We start from the raw sequence: 18,226 nt of genomic DNA, 5'->3' as shown, positions 1-18,226 counted from the left end.
TTTTTATCTCTGCAGGAGCTCACAAACCTTCTTCTGATAGGACACCCTGACATGAGCACCAAATGTCTCTGACCTGTATATTTAATACGCATTTAGGGTGAAACCTTATCATTTGAATATAAACTGTCTCACAGTGTCCGGTGTGACCACCCCAACGAGGGAGCAGAAGTAGCTGTGATCAGATGCACATGACCTCCTCCTCCTCCTCCTCCTCCTCCTCCTCCTCCTCCTCCTCCTCCTCCTCCTCCTCCTCCTCCTCCTCCTCCTCCTCCTCCTCCTCCTCCTCCTCCTCCCTCCACACACAGAGAGCAACAGGTCTAAATGCTGTCTGTGCACGGCTGCTTTTTGATAACAAGGGCCTGAAACTCATTATATTCCAAGCATTGTTCCTACATCTCTCTAAACTGGAGCAATGATATTTCGGACAGCAATGGAGCATGCTAAGAGGCACCCTGGCGTGAGTAATAGTTATTTATTTACTTTTTCTTTACCTGTTTTCATATCCAAACATTTTTAAGCTAAAGTTTGAATTCGAGCTGCAATGAACAACAAACTCTTAATGCTTAATTCTCCAGAATTTTGCTTGTAAGAAAACATTGAAAACCTTATTCACATGAACGCCTGGTTATCATCTTTAGGTTAGAAGTACTTTGGCTTTTATTCATGCCCCTTTCCCTTATGTAACTGTACCATTAGAGCTAAACAGTGATTTATACATGGCAAAGTCATTGTAATGCGATAATAGGCTGTGAAGCTAATTTGCAGATCCATCAGTGTTTAGGCTTTAAAATGCATAAAAAGCTTATGAACCAAAATGTGACGTATGTCTGTATGGTAGGATAGCATTTTAATATAAATAATATCACGTCATCTTAAAATGCATGTATTGATTAAAACCCTTTCATGCATGAATTATGAAAGCCTCACTCAGGATTTTTTAACCAACTGTTTTTATTGCTCTTGGGGCATTAAAAACAAGATTTTATCTTTAGTTTAATTTTATCTAGTTTTTTCAAATTTAGAATTATTTTTTTTATATGTCCACTCAGGTGTATGCGTTAAAGTTTGAACTGAAGACATGTACATTTGGAAAAAATGATAAATAAAGTTGTGCAAACTTAAAAATACATTATAATAACTTAAGTATATTGATCTAAAGCCCAAAAAGATATTGCAAATTAAGTATTTTCAAGAACAACAGTAGCAGTAACAGTATGAATTTTAGTAGCCAGTGATGCATGACATCCACTTTAGTGGACAGGTTTCCAATTTCCTGCAAACATAAAATCAATACTTTGACAATTAATGAATTATATGATTCCTTAGTTGTTACTTGATGTCACCAACATTGTTATACCTGCAGGGAGCGCTTTCCATAAAAGGATTGGCAAGATATCAATGAGTGATTCGGTCCATCTGGCTTTCTGTCGTCCATCTTGGTTTAGACTTTAGAGAAATGTATCATGAACTTGCATTGACTTTCCACTGAGTGGCAGTGTATGGGATGATGCAATAGGGTCGTATGTAGTGGCTGATGGTGCAACTATGCCATCAAAACCCATGCATATACAAGAAAACACCTTTTGAAAAGCTGTCCACTGTAGTAGCCTCTATGCATGAAAGGGTTAACATAATGCCTCATTGAACATGAATGCTCAATGAATAAGGCAAAAATATTCGGTATGTTCAAGTGTAACTTTTTGCACATGTTCCAGCTTTAGTCAATGAAACTCAACAAATGATTGTCCGCAAGGTTTTTAGAGTGTTTGCAAATGATTGAAGTGATCAGCAGTCTAATTTAGTCTCACATCATCTTATTTTAACTAAGTGAACAGGTTAAGTTCCTCCAGTGCAGCTCATTGAAAATCTAGCCAAACTGAGACTTAAGACTTTAAAACACATCCATGACTTTTAGAAACCTTCCTCAATCTAAACTGACAATATCTAACCATGTAGGAAATGAGTGGTTGGCATTAAAATAAATGTGAACATATCAGTTGTCCCTACAGGGGATTGGATTATTTCTGCATGTTTTTTAACCAGCTCTGCTGTCAGAGAGCCAAGTGACAGAGTTTGAACTTCTCGTCATGTGCCTCCCAGGAGAGGGAGAGGGACGCTGCAGCGAGGAAATCTCTGAGAGACTCCGTGATGCCGTCTATCATCCTGACAGACAGACAGGCTGAGAGACAGACAGGCAGAGAGGAGCAGTAGGGAACACATCCCTCTGGGACTCCATCAAAACTCCTCGATCAAGTGAGACGGAGAGAGATTGTCGGGTAGTTTAAGACAGACAGAAGGCGAGACAGGTGGCTGCTACATTGACTCTGTCCAAAATCACTCACAACTCCAAAATATAGTTTCACTTGTATAAGTAATCATCAGAATAACTGAATAATTTCAGTGGCAGATCGAGGCAGGTTTGGGACAGCAGTTAGACAGGCAGTCAGAGTTAAAGAAAGACGTGATGATCATTCAGTCGTGTTGCAGCAAATCTTTAGCTGACAGTAATAAGTGTTTTGTTGCATTATCAAATCCATGGCTGGTTCTCTCTCTCCGATGTCAATATACTTTACAAGTAAAAGTCGTACATAATAGCAGAGGTTTAATCCGCAAAATGTAACTTATATTCGGTAAGCACTTGTAGAAAAAACGTCCTTTGTGATTGACAAGACATATTATATTGACATTATAGACATTATACTGAATCAGCATTTGACTTGTATACTGGTATGTTAGTACAGTAGTTTCTAATATAAGGGTCAGGAGATTTAGTTCTGCTAAAAAGATTTATACTATAATCATCTATGCCTTTTTCTATTCTCTTTTTTTGAACGAAACATTGCATTATTGTACCTGTTGGGGCCCCAAACAGTTATTCAAATGAAACCATGTGTAAAGTATGAAGAAGAAATGGTTGAGGTGATCCAAAACGTTGAAAGATATTCTGTTCCTGCTGCTGTCAAAGATCTATATTGAAGTTCAAAAGTACCTTATATTAAAAGTACTATATATTCCCCTGAGATGTAGCAGAAGTTGCATAAAATGGAAACAGTAAAACCAAGCAGAAGTAACTCAGAGGTTTACTCAGGCACAGCACTTGAGTGAATGTACTCTGTTAGTCTCCATCAGCATCACACACACACACACACACACACACACACACACACACACACACACACACACACACACACACACACACACACGCACGCACGCACGCACGCACGCACGCACGCACGCACGCACACACACACGCACGCACGCACGCACGCACGCACGCACGCACGCACACACACACACACACACACACACACACACACACACACACACACACACACACACACACACCACACACCACACAGTGCTGTGTGTCAGCAGGTTTCTCCAGTTGACACAGGGTGCCCGAGCAGAAGCATGGCAGCCGTTAATCCTAGAGTTGAGTGACTATAATCTGCAGACAGGAGGTGAAAAATAAAGCATGCATCGGGTCCAACAACAGCCTAAATCTCAGCCGCTTCAGCAAAGACATTTCCAACTTGTAAAAAACCTTGTGGAGAATAAATATGAAATCACTTATAGTGAAATGGGAGTCAGTTAATATTCGCTCTGGTATATATTGATGGTAGTTGTCATAGAGCCTATTTTCTTAACTCCCAATACATTTCCTTGTGTCAATTTTGCTATGTGTGCCGATAGCAGGGTTCCCTCGCCTGTCAATATGATCATGTGATTTTGGAGGAATCAGTGTTCACTTGTCTTTCTGCACACACAGTTTTCTGTTATGTTATGTCTGCATGCTGTGTTCAGGGATTTTATGTGAGTTAAGTAAAAAAGGTTACCATTAAGACTGTAATTGAGCCAACACAACGTGACACTACTTCTCTTGTTTTTGTGAACAATTTTACACATTTCTTTATCTGTTTAAATCACTGCAATAACCTGATGGACCCCCTTTTATATGTCCGTAATCTAATTTCCCTGCTTTAAATGTAATGAGTTCCTTTGATGGGAATGTGACCTTGTTCATGAACTCCACCAAGTGGGTTTGATTTTTTGTCAAATGCAATTGACTGCCAGTTAGCTCCAAATGAGAGGAGATTGGAGCCACCTGGATCAGAGTGGCACTAATCCAGAGCTGCATTCTGATTTGTCCCTGTTTTTGATTGTGTTTTTTACTCTAAATGAACATGGGAAAATCCACTGTTTTGTGGAATGGAAAGTTTCTCTTCACTTTGATTTCTGCGGAGGGTCCAAATCAATTGACCTATGAACTGGTTTATGTTTCCATTCTCACCACTTAAACCTCCGACCCTCCATAAAAAAAAACAAGTTGGCCTGGGATTCATACGAGTTTCTCTCAGTTGAATAAGTACAGTGACTTCGAAAAAATCTGCATCTGCACCTTTCAAAATTCAGATTGTGCTTTTATATTTGCATACTCACCAAGACAGTCAGCTAACACAGTGACAGGATGTATGAGGCTGAAACTGACTGAGGCTGATGCAAGGGTGAAAAGGAATTTTTAATAATAAATAAATGTATATACCGGCTTATTTTCTGGCAGACATGATTCTACTTTAATGACTAGCACCAGTGACAGATCAACAGTAAGTCGCTAAGGCAAGTGAAGCACATTAACTTAGTGTAACACACAGTGTCCTCTAAAGTAAAAGGAGCACCTAACACAACAGTCATTTAACATGGAGTTACTAAATGTTTTAAAAGGCTAAAGCAACATTTATCATATATCAGCGTAAAGACTGCAGTCTGGGGTGACCTGGTTCTGTCGACGAATAGCTATTTCGTATGTAAAACCACAACATATTTTTTTAGTGATTCTATCAGAGAGATATAATAATAATAATAATAGATTTAATTTGTTAGCGCTTTTACAGGTGCTCAAAGACGCTTATAATATCTGTACATTGTGAAATTGGGATCAGTTTTACAAAGAATGGTCTCGGTTTAACTTTTCTTTAAACAATTTACTGTGAATATGGATAATAGAATTGCTCTGTTAACAAGTTGTGTTGTCATTTATAAGCAGCACAATATAACTTGAGATCACCAATTAGGTATGATGAAAAAGACAACACGGAATAGGCTAATGTTTTGATCATGTCTCTCTGTGTCTGCAGCTCATCCCCCAGTTCTTCTTCATCTGTTTGGGAATGGGCGGGGCGTCGATGTATCTGATACGGTTGGCCAAAGGACCGCATGTCACGTAAGAACCTCTTCTAATATGCAAAAGAAAAAGTTGTCAGTACATGGTGTTTTGGATTACAAACGTTTCAATAACAGTATCATCATTATATAGTCAATACTGAAGATTGGCTATCTACAATAGATTGTTCCATCTTTATAAACAAATGCATCACCTTGAGGCTGCTAGGAATCTGCTTTTTATTTGGTTAATGTGTGTGTTTCCTCTGGTTTAAATATCTGTTAAGCAAATGTTCACATTATTTAAGAAACAATAAGACAACAATCTCCAAAGAAGCATTAAGGACTCCCTACAGAGTGGTGACAGGATGGCTATAGATAAGAAGTCAATCATGGATTTTAGATTTCCTTCCTCTCAGACTTTCATCCAGAAATGCTAATTTCAATGAGTGTTGATGAAAACGTTTGCACTCTAACTGAGCAGAGGGATTTATTTTATGATGTGAAGGACTACAGGGATTCCCGCTTGCTTTTAATCCTCCCTTGAAACGCCTCTTTCTTCAACTTCCTCTCCTCCTGCTGCTATTCAAACTGTTTATTTGTCCATAATGATGTTCCAATAACTGCAACTAAGTGCTCACAGGATGATGCACTTCTTGTCTTCCATTATTTCTTTCCAGCAGTTCTTCTTTACTTGATGAGCTTTAAAGATCTCATGGTGTTGCCAAAGCAGGTTTAAAGCTCAAACTGTGTGCTGGGATTGAGTCATATCATTTCTTGTGTGTAATCTATTAAAGCAAGGATGAAATACAGCAGCTCTCAGATCACTTTTGACTGAATATTAGTGTGTCTTAGGTCTGAAAAAAGCTGTATTTGTGTATCTCAGTTTCCAAAGAACCTGTAACTTATCCCAGTTCTGTCTGTGTGTTTGTGTGTTTAGCTGGAACAAGACCAACAACCCTGAGCCGTGGAATAATCTTGATCCCACATACCAGTACAAGGTAAACCAGCACACAGATGTTCGGACTGTGATTTGATTTATACATCTCTGTTATACATCTCTGCATCAGGTTTCCCCTCCCACTGATTTTTACTTTTGATTCTTCCCCAGTTTGTGGCCATTACCACAGACTACAAAAACCTGAAGAAGGAGGGACCTGAGTTCTGAATCTCTCGCTTGCCTCCTCTCAATGACCAGAAGCTGAATTGTACCCTAGATCAGAATCTGTAACCCTTTAGTGTGTCTGTCCCTCTGGTGAATTCCACCAAGAGGGTCAGTGAACGCATCATGAGTGCACATAAGAATATTGAAAAAGTTTACCATGTAGTATTTCTACATTATTACACGACAGATAAGACAGACATGCACACTGCACAAAACATATGGTATTGCATTGTTGAGCCAATACAAATAAAAATAAAAATGTCAGCCATCTGTTGGTTTCAATTCAAATCATTAAAATCAGTTATTAGACTCAAAAAAGCTGAAGTAAATTATGCAAATAAGCTTCAGGTGTCAGGCTAATGTCCAAAACAATATGGAGACGAGTAGCTGCCTGGAACAGATTGGAAAAATACACAAGATATCTGAAACTTCATGTATCCATAAATTATCAGCGGAAAAGTAATATAAGTGGCTCAAAGCAACGAACGCTTTTAAGTTTTAAGTTTTCTTTTAATGTCAAATGAATGTGACTGGTCTGCATGTGTTTCTTCATAACCGGTACGTTATTGTTGGTTTAGCAGCCACTAAATTCAGCAATGACTGTGTAGTGATAGACGTATAAACTGGGCTGGATGCTTTCAAAAAATAAAATGTCAGTTTTATGTGTGATGAGAGTGTTTGATGTCATCCTGCCCACCTGCATGGAACAAAGTCAGATACAGATCTTTTTCCAAGGTAAAAATACACAATCAGGAACTCTGATGGAACACATCCATCTGTTGGCAGTGCAGCTGTCACTTTGAAAGCCTGATTAGTGCTTCTGTAACCACATTTAGTTGGTGTGTGTGTGTGTGTGTGTGTGTGTGTGTGCGTATGTGTGGGTGTGTGTGTGTGTGTGTGTGCAACAGTGTGTTTGACAGCAATGTCTTTGATCAGCAGTGGCAGGATGCTGAGCAGTCCCACAGCATGGCGTTCATGTATGACAGCAGAGCACAGTGTACACAACACACACACACACACACACACACACACACACACACACACACACACACACACACACACACACACACACACACACACACACACACACACACACACACACACACACACACACACACACACACACTCACACACAAATCCAGGTCCCTTTCTGTCTTTCTGCAGACACGTACGATGTAACACGTATGTCCCTCATTGACTTTTAACATCTAAATCCAGATTTGTCTTTAAAAACAGACGTAGATAAGGAGGAGGAAAGTGGTTGAAGTTACAATTTACTTTAAAATATTTAGAAGAAGCCCCCCTACCATTGCATACACCATGAATCCAGAGTAAATTGCTTTAGTTTGCTCAAAGTAGAGGGGAATAACTCCTACCAGTGTGATTTCAGTGAGAATCGGACCCACCTGTCAAAGGTTACAGATGGGGGGCCAAAACCAGCAGCCATACACCAGCTCTGCCAGATTTAGAAGTGTAAAGATTGAAATATTGCAAACAGCTTTTGATTTGAAGCTGTTTCTATTGGGAGGACATGGACTTTATACCAAACTCTGCTCTCTCTGTTCTTGCTTTATTCTGAACTAAAACACCATGATCATACTGTTATGGGCGTCATTTAAAAATAAATGTACCACAGGTTTATTGAGTCCCAAACATGTGGCTGGATGATATTCTTATCCTTTGAGACTCCTTGTCATGTTTAATATTGAAATATACTTATCCCTCCCTTATTTTCACTGTTTTAGTGAACCTTTGCATATTCTGAGGGATACATTAATAATAAACCCGTGTCACTTTGTTCACTGAAGGAGAGACTTCTCTTTCATCCACTCCAGAAACCTTCAGACCTCCCTTCAGACTATCTGCACTGCACTCTCTTCCTCCTAAAACAACTAAAAGAGCGGATGAAGAGAGAGCAAAGAACAGCGGACGTGAAGAAATAACAATCTTTAAACACCCCGGGGACTCTAGGCAATAAAGAGATGGCTAGGAACGATGAAGCATGAGGGAATATACAGTATGATCTCCCCAAAGGATGCACACACACACACACACACACACACACACACACACACACACACACACACACACACACACACACACACACACACACACACACACACACACACACACACACACAAACTGCGTCAAAAGAGTTGTCGGGTCATGAGAAGCAGGCACAGGGATGAAGGGGATGAGTCGTTATTTGTGTTGTGATGCTGCGTGTGTGTGTTTTCTGACGACAGAGTTGTGAGAGCTTCCCCGACCTTTGACCTCTGACTCAGCTGGCCGGACACATTCCTCTGGCACAAACTCAAGCAATAACCTTCATCTGGAAAATATTGGAAGACGCATTAAAAAAGCCCAGCAGGACACAAAAGACGTCTGACACCAAACAAACAAACTTAGTTCTTCAGTGAAATAAATATTAAGGTAATGATGCTTCATAAAAACCTTATTTGTCTCTGAGGAAACTATGCCTCCAGAATAAGAAATAAATGCATAAAAATGAAAGTTTAATGGAAAAGAGGAAGCCTGCTCATTACTCTGTCTGGGAGTATAAAGGTCTGACTGCAGCGACACAAAGAAAGCTTTCAAATAAATATAAATGCAAGTTGAAAAGATCAGAGATGGATGACACTGCTAATGTCTTCTCATGTATACCGCAGTGAACTGTCTGTGGTTATTGTGTAATAGCAGGGAGAAATAAAGAGACAGTATCACAAAATGAAAAAGGTATCAGAGGAAGTGGGAACTTGTTTATAACAGGAACACACTGGTTAGCATTGTTCATGCAAAGAGGTTTAATTTAAAACAATGTATTCAGATAGAAATCAAAACCCGCTGAGATAAGAAGTCCCGTTCCAAAAAATGGCATGTGAAGCTCACTGACAAAGCTCTGGCTTCATCTCCCTCTGTCAGATCTAATTGTGTAAAGATCAGCTTATATTTGTTTTTTCTGGACTATTCCCTGAAGTTGACAGTGAGAGGAAATGACCAGAGGAAATGCCAGCAGCTTAACATGGATCAGTGTTTATAAACTCTGCAGTGTCCTCCCTGCTTCGTAAACTAGTTACAAATCATCTGCCATGTATTGAAAAGTGACTACAGAGAGCTTGTGACATCTTGAAAACATTGTAAAGACTGCAACTAGGAAGATCTACTGCATGTACATTCTTCACATATCATTTTCAAATACAAATCAAGTTGAAGATATAGAAGGTGATTAATAAAAGACTGGAAACCCAGTTTGTTCTGTTTTTCCCTTTCGGTTTGTTCCCTAACAAAGCTGCTGTCAGACTCCCAGAACTCGATAAGTGCTCTTGAATCAGCTTAGTGACTAAAAGTGAAATACCAAACACACTGTATACTTCTAGGCTTAGTCCAACAAAATTACAGTTTGAGAATTGGAGACAATTTGATGGCAGCAGCTGGAGGATAGACTACCTTTATGAGCAACATGATCAGGTCACTGTACACATGTATAATCAAAATCATTATTATCAACACCTGTCTGTACATTTACATATGAAGTCGTTTTAATCATAGACTCCAATGGCAGCCACAATAATTATGCACATCATTATAATATCAAGTATTATCAAAAGATTGGTTACCGTAAAGGGGGAATTAATAAAATGTCCATGACCCTCCCTCAAGTCACGTAGTGTTATATTCAGTGGTCAGTGAAGCCAGGCATGGGGAAGGGTCTGGAGAACAGCTCCACCCGCTGGCGGAGCTCCGCGATGCGCGACACCGTCTCCTGGTCCTCCAGCAGGAAGGACCTGAAGTTGGCCAGATTCACTGTTGGGAGAGAGAAAACAAAACAACAAGCTGAAGGTTGGTATTTTATGAATCCGCTTAACAATATAATCTAATGTTGTAAAAAGGGCCATGTTGTACAAAACAAACTGGAAATTGAGAATATATTTATATAACATATAATAAATGATGTACTGCAGAACCTAGAGCTTAACACAACTATTTCCTTTGATACACACCGTCATGATTTTTGACAACATTATCCCTGGTTGTCCTTGACAGTAAACATTCAAAAGCCTTCCCTACAACAATAGAAACAATGTCCCCATGGTGTGTATACCAATGCATAAAAACTATTCCTCTTTCCTCACCAGTCTTCTTCTTCACATCCAGTGCGATCTGAATCCCCTCATCGATAAAATCCACAACCTTTTCAAAGTCTGCCTCATTGAGCTGTCTGGAGGTGAGAGCTGGAGTTCCTGTAAAATAACAACATTTGTATTAAATAATACGTCGAGGTTAAGGGAGACACATGCTGACAGGCTGACTGACAGGCTGATGGACGTACAGTGGGGGGGGGGGGGGGAACTGACTGATTGACAGATTTGGCCCAAACAACCTCCACTCCTGCAGCTCTCCACTGACAGTAATCAGGGTATCAACACATACAACATTTAAATCTTCCCATACCGAGCCGCAGTCCTCCTGGAGTGTGAGCGCTCTTGTCTCCGGGGCAGGTGTTCTTGTTGGCCGTGATGTACACCAGCTCCAGGATCCTCTCAGCTCGAGCCCCGTCCATCCCGCGAGGTCGAAGGTCAACCAAGACCAGGTGATTGTCTGTTCCACCTGAGAGGAGGAGGAGGGGGAGATGAGCTGTCTTTTTAGTTCAGGGTGAAATAAAGTGCAGATCAGCTCAGGGGGAAATGTGTCTATCGGTGAAATAAATTGTAACTTTCCTCCACTCAAACATATGAGATGACGTTATCATCGCTTTCATGAAAACAGAATGCAAATTAGATAGAAAAAAAAATCGTCTACAGTACCTGACACTAAGGTGTAGCCTTTCTTCAGCAGAGCGTTAGCCATGCTCTTGGTATTGAGCAGCACCTGAGCGATGTACTGTTTGAACATGGGAGTGGAAGCCTGTAGAGAGAATGATAATGATGTCAATGGTAGGCTATGGATGAATATGTATGATTCATGTTTATATCTGGACCTGTTTGAGGGCGACGGCCACCCCTGCGATGGCGTGGTTGTGAGGTCCTCCCTGAAGTGATGGAAACACGGCAAAGTTCACCCTGTCCTGGAGGTCATAGGTCACCTCCCGACCTTTCTTATCCACAGATCGCACACCTTTCCTGTAGAAGATCAGACCGGCCCTGGAGACAACAGAGATCAACATGAAATATTCCTTTAAATATGTTTCTTAACACCACACAATGTTAACTTGACCTGACCACCATCAACACACTATACGTCAAGGCCCTCACCTTGCTCCACGCAGGGACTTATGGGTAGTGGAGGTGACCAGGTCAGCGTGCTGGAAGGGAGAGGGAACTGCTCCGGCTGCCACCAGGCCGCTGATATGAGCCATGTCAGCCAGAAGGTAGGCGTTGAGCTCCACACACAGCTGAAACACACACAGACAGACAAGTTATTTTACTCTCATCAGATTTTTAACTTCTCCAGTGTTCTAATATCCCTCAGTGGACATTTTGATACATAAGATGTACCTTTTTCATGCGAGCGTAGTCAATTAGGCGGGCGTAGGCGCTGGTTCCTGCTATGATGAGTCTGGGTCTGAAGAGTCGGGCGTTCCTCTCCAGCTGCTCATAATCTATCAGACCTGTTTTGGGCTGAGGGGAGACAGGAGGAGGATAGAGATAAAAATCAGGCGTGCATTACAGAACATTTTGTTTTCAGAGCAGCTGTTGTCTTCAGAAATTCTGCTTTATAAGGGAATTACTCACATCCAGCTTGTAAGGCATTGATTCAAAGTAAATGGAGGTGGCTGAGATTCTCTTGGTGTCCGTCATATAGCCGTGGGTAAGGCTGAAATGTGAGTAAAAAAAACGTCAGTAGAGCATGCATCTCAGAAGTTCAGTGAGATCTTCTACGACATTGTGAACTTATTCTGACTTCTCTAGATCTGCATTTCTCTTCCATACAAACCGTTTTATTAATGTAGCTAATCAACTATGGAGCAGAATAATTCCCCTGACACTGACTACAGTATCTCTGTGCTTCAAACACCCTCATGCTGCCTCCAACTGCTTGTACATTTGAACATGTATTTACAATTTGTCACATTATAGGATCCTCCTTATATTAAATTGTTACTTGAGAAGAAAAATGGTGTTTGATGTTGTTACTTGTGCCATTGTATTGTGGTCTGCATTTATCTCTAGGCACACTTTAGCCTACAGCTTTTTATTGTTTACATTTCCAACATTTCTGTGGTTGGTAAGAAATGAATTGATATGGTGTATAATGTTGTATAACCCCACCACGGGACTAACATTTTGTACTTTGAGCTAATTCCTCTTGATGTTAATTCCCATATACATCCAGGTTCTTGCAGGAAAATATCAAAACTACTCCCACAACATTTCATGGCACATTTAACATACTGTACTGAATTGAATAATTTGTTGTCATGACTTCCTAATGGGGGCTTAATATCTCATTATTACTTTAATACACAGCAACTATTATTGATGCTCTTTTAAGTAACATTAATCCCGTTAGAATTATAAGAATGCAAGTTATTATTAGCGTTGTTCGCATCAGTGTGAGTATAACCTAAAAGCTCTATAATTGAGTACTTGTTGACTCACTGTCCTCCGTCAGGCAGGTCCAGGCCCATGATGCGGTCATGAGGCTGCAGGACAGATGTGTACGCTGCAAAGTTAGCAGGGGATCCGGAGTATGGCTGGACGTTGATGCCCCACAGATTTGGGTCCAAACCGAAGGCAGTGAGCGCTCGTTTCTGACACAGCAGCTCAATCTGATCCACGATCTCTGCTCCGCCATAGTACCTGAGAGAGACCCAAGATATTAAGATTTGAGAGTATCCTTATTTTACTCATGGTAAACTTTCAATTCAGTTTTGTATTGTTTTGTATCGCATCACATTGTATTGCATCATTTTGTCTTCGCATTGTCCTATTTTGACCTTTATTTGATATGGTAAATGGACTGTATTTATATAGCGCTTAGCATACTACATCATTCACCCTTTCACACCTCATTGATACAAATAGTGCCACTTGCAGAGCAGAGAGAGGAGCTGTGGATTATTGTTATTGATTAATGCATCAGTGTTTCTTAGGGTCAAAAACACTAAACTCACAACTTAAAATGAAAGCGTTTAGTTTATTTAATAAAAGAGCACATGTTCAATGTGAAAAGTGACAGTAGATATAGATTAGTTGCAATTTGGTGCTATATATATATATTAAAAATAAATAAATAATAATAATAATACTTTTTTTTTTAAACACCTTGAATTTCAGGGGGGGCGCGGGGCTCCGTTGACGGGGCGCAGCGCCCCTCCAAGACAATGGTAGGGGAAACACTGATCATTGTTTTGTATCATTTTGTCTTGTCCTATTTTGACCTTTATTTGATATGGTAAATGGACTGTACTTATATAGCGCTTAGCATACTACGTCATTCACCCTTTCACACCTCATTCATGCCACTTGCTCTAGGAAGCTAACATTCACACACATTGATACAACGTTGACCATGCCATCAGGAGCAGCTCAGGGTTGAGTATCTTGCCCAAGTTTACATCAACATGTTGTCTGCACGGCCTGGGATTGAACCAACTACCTTCTGGTTGAAAGACGAACGCACTGCCTCGTAGCCACAGACGCCCACTACTGTGATGTATTGTTACGTATATTATCATTACATACAGTAACAAAATATGTATTGTGTTATACCGTATTGTTATAAATAGTATGATTACATATACAATTATTGCATGTAGCGTCATTATGTATTGTATCGTTATCGTTTTTATTTTTACGTATGGTATCATTACGTATTGTTTTGTTATGTCTTGTATTTGTACACATTGTATTGTTACATATTGTATTGTTATGTACTGTTATATATTGTATAGTTTAGTATTATATTGTTACATTATAATACAGCATATAAGGGAGTAAAATAGCCATTAAGAAATTTCACAAGAGTGTAAGCTTCTGAAAAATGTTGTAATAATTGTAACAGCATACGTTGGATAGTGCGTTGTCCGTAGTTACCTTTGTCCTGGGTACCCCTCAGAGTATTTGTTGTTGAGACAGGAGCCCTGGGCCTCGAGCGCTGCACGGCTGCAGAAGTTCTGACAAACAAGCACAGTGTCAAGATCCACTGCCACACATGGTACATTATGTTTGCTCATACTCCGAACACTGTCACCATCCAAATATAACCTTATTTACCTGGATAAGGGTGACTGAACCCCCCTGCAGTACAACCACAGTTCAAATCTTTGCAAATACCAATTATACAAACCAAAGTCTCAAAGGATAATCAACTCCATCTAAATCTGTTAATTTGTTTTGCATTCATCTTACAAAAGGTGCAACACTGAATTAATATAGAATATCTCAAAAATATGAGGGGATTAAAAGATGTTATAGTCAAATAAAAAGAGGAATATAGAGAAATCGAACTAATACTGAATCCCTGTGGGGTTCAGCAATGTGTCAAATGTTCCAAAGACACTCAGAGTCTGACACAGAGTCAGAGGAGAGATGGAGCTGCAGAAAAGGAAATGAATGCAAATGAATTTCTCTCCCTGTCTCTGTCTCTCTTTTTTCTCTCCCACTCTCTCCTGCTCATCTTCTCTCCCTGTCTCCCTCTCTGGCCTCCGCAGCCGCCCCCTCTGTCTTGTTATTATACCAAAAGTGTCACTGCTCCGGGATCCCTCAATCACTCCAGTGGGATTTAAAACCAGCCCTCAGTGTGACACAAAACTCTCTCTATGACATTTTCCAAACACTATCTTGACAAACACACATACAAAATAGCCCCTACTCTTCTATCCCAGCCTGAAATTTGGGAGATTAATGGCAGAAATCGGTGAGGAAACCTAATGGGATCACTTGACTGTGGTCCTGAAGAAAAAGGAAAAAACTGCAGCCTCCATTGGGAGTGAGTCTGAAGCAGTAACTAACTGCACATGCACAACTAAAATAAATATTTCAGATGTCATAATAACACTGTATAATTTACTGGTGAATAGAAGAATACAATGTCCTTTCTTCCCCGTCAGCTTTCCCTTAGATTAGATCGCAGATTTGAAAGGGGAAAAATGCAAAATAAAAATGTCTGAAGAAACATATTTTCTTGTTACTACCAAAGGAGGGTCCTCTGCAGTTTAACTTCTTCTACACTGTTATCACGTCTGTCTACAGAGAATCTTGTCGTCGCCTTTTTCACAGTTTGTGCTGCTGCCATTGTGCAAAAGACACAAAGAAGGATTTTTAAGCCATCACCCTTTACGAGAAACTCCAGGCAGATACTGAACTATGCCTTGTAGGCTCACTATTTGGCTAAACATCTGACTATATTGTGATTATTACATGTATGTTTTAACATTTAGGTTGAATCTTGACAGTAAACTATCTGTGTTTGTCTGTAAGGCTGAGGTCTTCTCTGGGAGAAGTGAAATCGTAATGTTAAAAACCCATTACATAGCACAACCTAAAAACACACCTGTTATTTCTTGACCAAATTCACACACAGACTAGTATGTGTGACGCAAGATACTGAGCACACATTTAAACAGTCACTAGGGGACATGGGTCATCACAGCTTACATTCAACCTGTGTCTGAATGGTGCGTATACAATGAAGATTAAGATGGAAGACGTTGTGAAGAATATTGTTTATCTTTTAAAGCAACTGCAACATATGGTTTACATGTGGGGGTTTAAGCCTCCTATCTGTTATAGAAATATAGTACCAGGGTCATTGTGGGAAACAAACAGAAACATATCAAGTACATGTTGTGGCAGTGTGCTTTGTGGGCAGCATGCATCTGATGTAGCCTAATGTTGACCTTATGACATCACTCTGTATTTAAGGCTGTATGATTAAAGGCTTCTTTCCATTTTCAGTTTGAAAAAGCTTATTTTACCAAGGTATTGGCTTACTAAGTTAAAACACTTTAAAACATTTTATTTGTTTTGTTAAAGGTCACCTATTATGCACAATCCACTTTTTCATGTCTTGAATGCATCAATATGTCTCCTCTAAAAGTTTCAAGAAAAAAAGTGTATCTCTTTTTGACCATCTATATAAAAACCTGCTGATCAGATTTTGGCCACTTTGTGATGTCCCAATGTGTTTTGGCTTGTGCAACCATTAGCCAATAACAAACCAAGGTAACACCCGCCACCTTATCACCTGAATCTCCTCCTAGAGCACTATCGTGTTTTTTTAAACCAAATATCTCTCAGAGGGGCGTGGCTAGCAGCAGCTCATTTGCATTTAAAGCTACAGACACGGAATCAGCACTTCTGAAACAGGGCTGAAACAGAGGGGTTTATGGGATGCTACAATGCATGATCTGAGCCAAACACTTCAGAGACATGTTTTGTATATATCTGAGAACTATAATATATTGTTGAAAAATTGTATAATAGGGGACCTTTAAGAGTGAATGTAAACCCAATACTACTCCTGTCTCCCTCCTCTGTACCTCTGATGCGATGAGCTCCAGACCCCGACACTGCCGGTTCTTCTCCTGCTGCAGGAGGCTCCACATCTCTGGGTCGTCCTGGGCCAGGGTCTCCTGTCCCGTCCAGCCGCCGGCGCTCACGAGGCCTCGCCTGCATGACCCCGCTGGGACCTGCCCCTCTCGACCCAGACCTCCTGAAGCCCTGTGGAAGAAGGGCTGCACGGGGCGGAGGGTGAACACACAACAATATCATTCAGGGTTAACATCCAAATAACCTCTTCTTAAACAATTACGGCTCTCTGTTCGGGAAGACCCTGGAGAGATATTGTGCTTTTCAACAAACGCTGTGTTTTTAATAAAACCCAAGTCACAGGATTTGATGCAACTCTCCATTGTGCAATTTGGCACTCTGTGCAGAGTAAAAGTTATTTTGACTTGTGTTTTTCAAAGATAGCTCCTTTGGTCTCTTTTGAACAACCTCTGCAATAAACACTTTCATCACTCAAAATGATAATACTTTTGGAAACAAGGGACTTAGAATAATGCGTCTTTTGATGTTCTAAACAATCCATTAAATGAAAGCCAGTGAAAAAAACAAACGTGTGGAGCAGTTGGGGGAAACCTTGGACATGAAACGTGTACACACACACACACACACACACACACACACACACACACACACACACACACACACACACACACACACACACACACACACACACACACACGTTTATTTATCAGGGTCTTGTTTGTTGAAGGCAGCTGGTAGTGGCATGATAGTTACGTAACCATGTGTTACTTTGGCCTAATAGAAAGATTATCGTTCAGTCATAAATATGTGTTGTAGCAAGACTCCTTTCATCTTCTCTGTTAATATGTTTTCTAAGCCTTGAGTAAATTAAGTCTTGCATAAAGCATACGGTGTACAGTCAACTTTTCTCCAAATATTCTGGGACAAACAGTAGCACTCCTTCCTGTTTTGACAACCTGAGATAATCACACCTATCATGGCAGCACCTGAGAAACTGGAGTGCACATTGAAAACACATTTGGTCACAGTGTGCATCTTCAAAAGAGACGTTTCTATCATGTTTGAGGTGACCCGAGATGACCTAGTTTGCAGTAATAAGTGATTTGGGTACATCTTCTCTCCAGAGACAGTGTCAGAGACCTACTTGTATCAGCGCATATAAAAGCTCTAAGAAAAATACATTATTAAAAATGTACTCACCCGTAATGTTTGGCGAAACGACAGAGAAAGCATGGCTGTGACAGCTGAGGGCTGGGAAAACAGAAACTTTCCAAGGTGCAGAGGGTGAAAGTAAAATCAGTACTGGAGGAAAGCCAAGGACATGCGTACTTTGTGTCACAGATTAAAGTGACAGCAGCAGTAAATCATCTGTTGGCTCTCAGTTCCATAATCAACAAATATCTAATCG

At 40.3% G+C, this 18,226-nt stretch overlaps 2 protein-coding genes across 2 annotated transcripts; one reads left to right on the top strand and one right to left on the bottom strand.

Annotated features, from left to right (window-relative positions):
• The first annotated feature begins 296 nt into the window (after positions 1 to 296).
• Positions 297 to 6,992, top strand: ndufa4l2a (NDUFA4 mitochondrial complex associated like 2a). The gene is made up of 4 exons (XM_034209206.1): positions 297 to 457; positions 5,136 to 5,221; positions 6,101 to 6,161; positions 6,272 to 6,992. The coding sequence occupies exons 1-4, from the start codon at positions 413 to 415 to the stop codon at positions 6,326 to 6,328; spliced, it is 249 nt and encodes an 82-aa protein (XP_034065097.1). The 5' UTR covers positions 297 to 412; the 3' UTR covers positions 6,329 to 6,992.
• Positions 6,993 to 9,057: 2,065 nt separating this feature from the next.
• LOC117541900 (serine hydroxymethyltransferase, mitochondrial-like) lies at positions 9,058 to 18,180 on the bottom strand. Its single transcript, XM_034209204.1, has 12 exons — positions 18,019 to 18,180; positions 16,809 to 17,003; positions 14,362 to 14,441; positions 12,925 to 13,125; positions 12,058 to 12,139; positions 11,821 to 11,943; positions 11,578 to 11,717; positions 11,304 to 11,466; positions 11,131 to 11,230; positions 10,778 to 10,933; positions 10,459 to 10,566; positions 9,058 to 10,129 (listed from the first exon to the last, which is right to left on the bottom strand). The coding sequence occupies exons 1-12, from the start codon at positions 18,049 to 18,051 to the stop codon at positions 10,002 to 10,004; spliced, it is 1,509 nt and encodes a 502-aa protein (XP_034065095.1). The 5' UTR covers positions 18,052 to 18,180; the 3' UTR covers positions 9,058 to 10,001.
• Positions 18,181 to 18,226: the final 46 nt, after the last annotated feature.

Source organism: Gymnodraco acuticeps, unplaced genomic scaffold (genome assembly GCF_902827175.1).
Source record: "Gymnodraco acuticeps unplaced genomic scaffold, fGymAcu1.1, whole genome shotgun sequence".
Lineage (NCBI taxonomy): Eukaryota > Metazoa > Chordata > Actinopteri > Perciformes > Bathydraconidae > Gymnodraco > Gymnodraco acuticeps.
The sequence above is the reverse complement of the archived record's forward strand: the minus strand, read 5'-3'. Positions and strand labels throughout refer to the sequence as shown.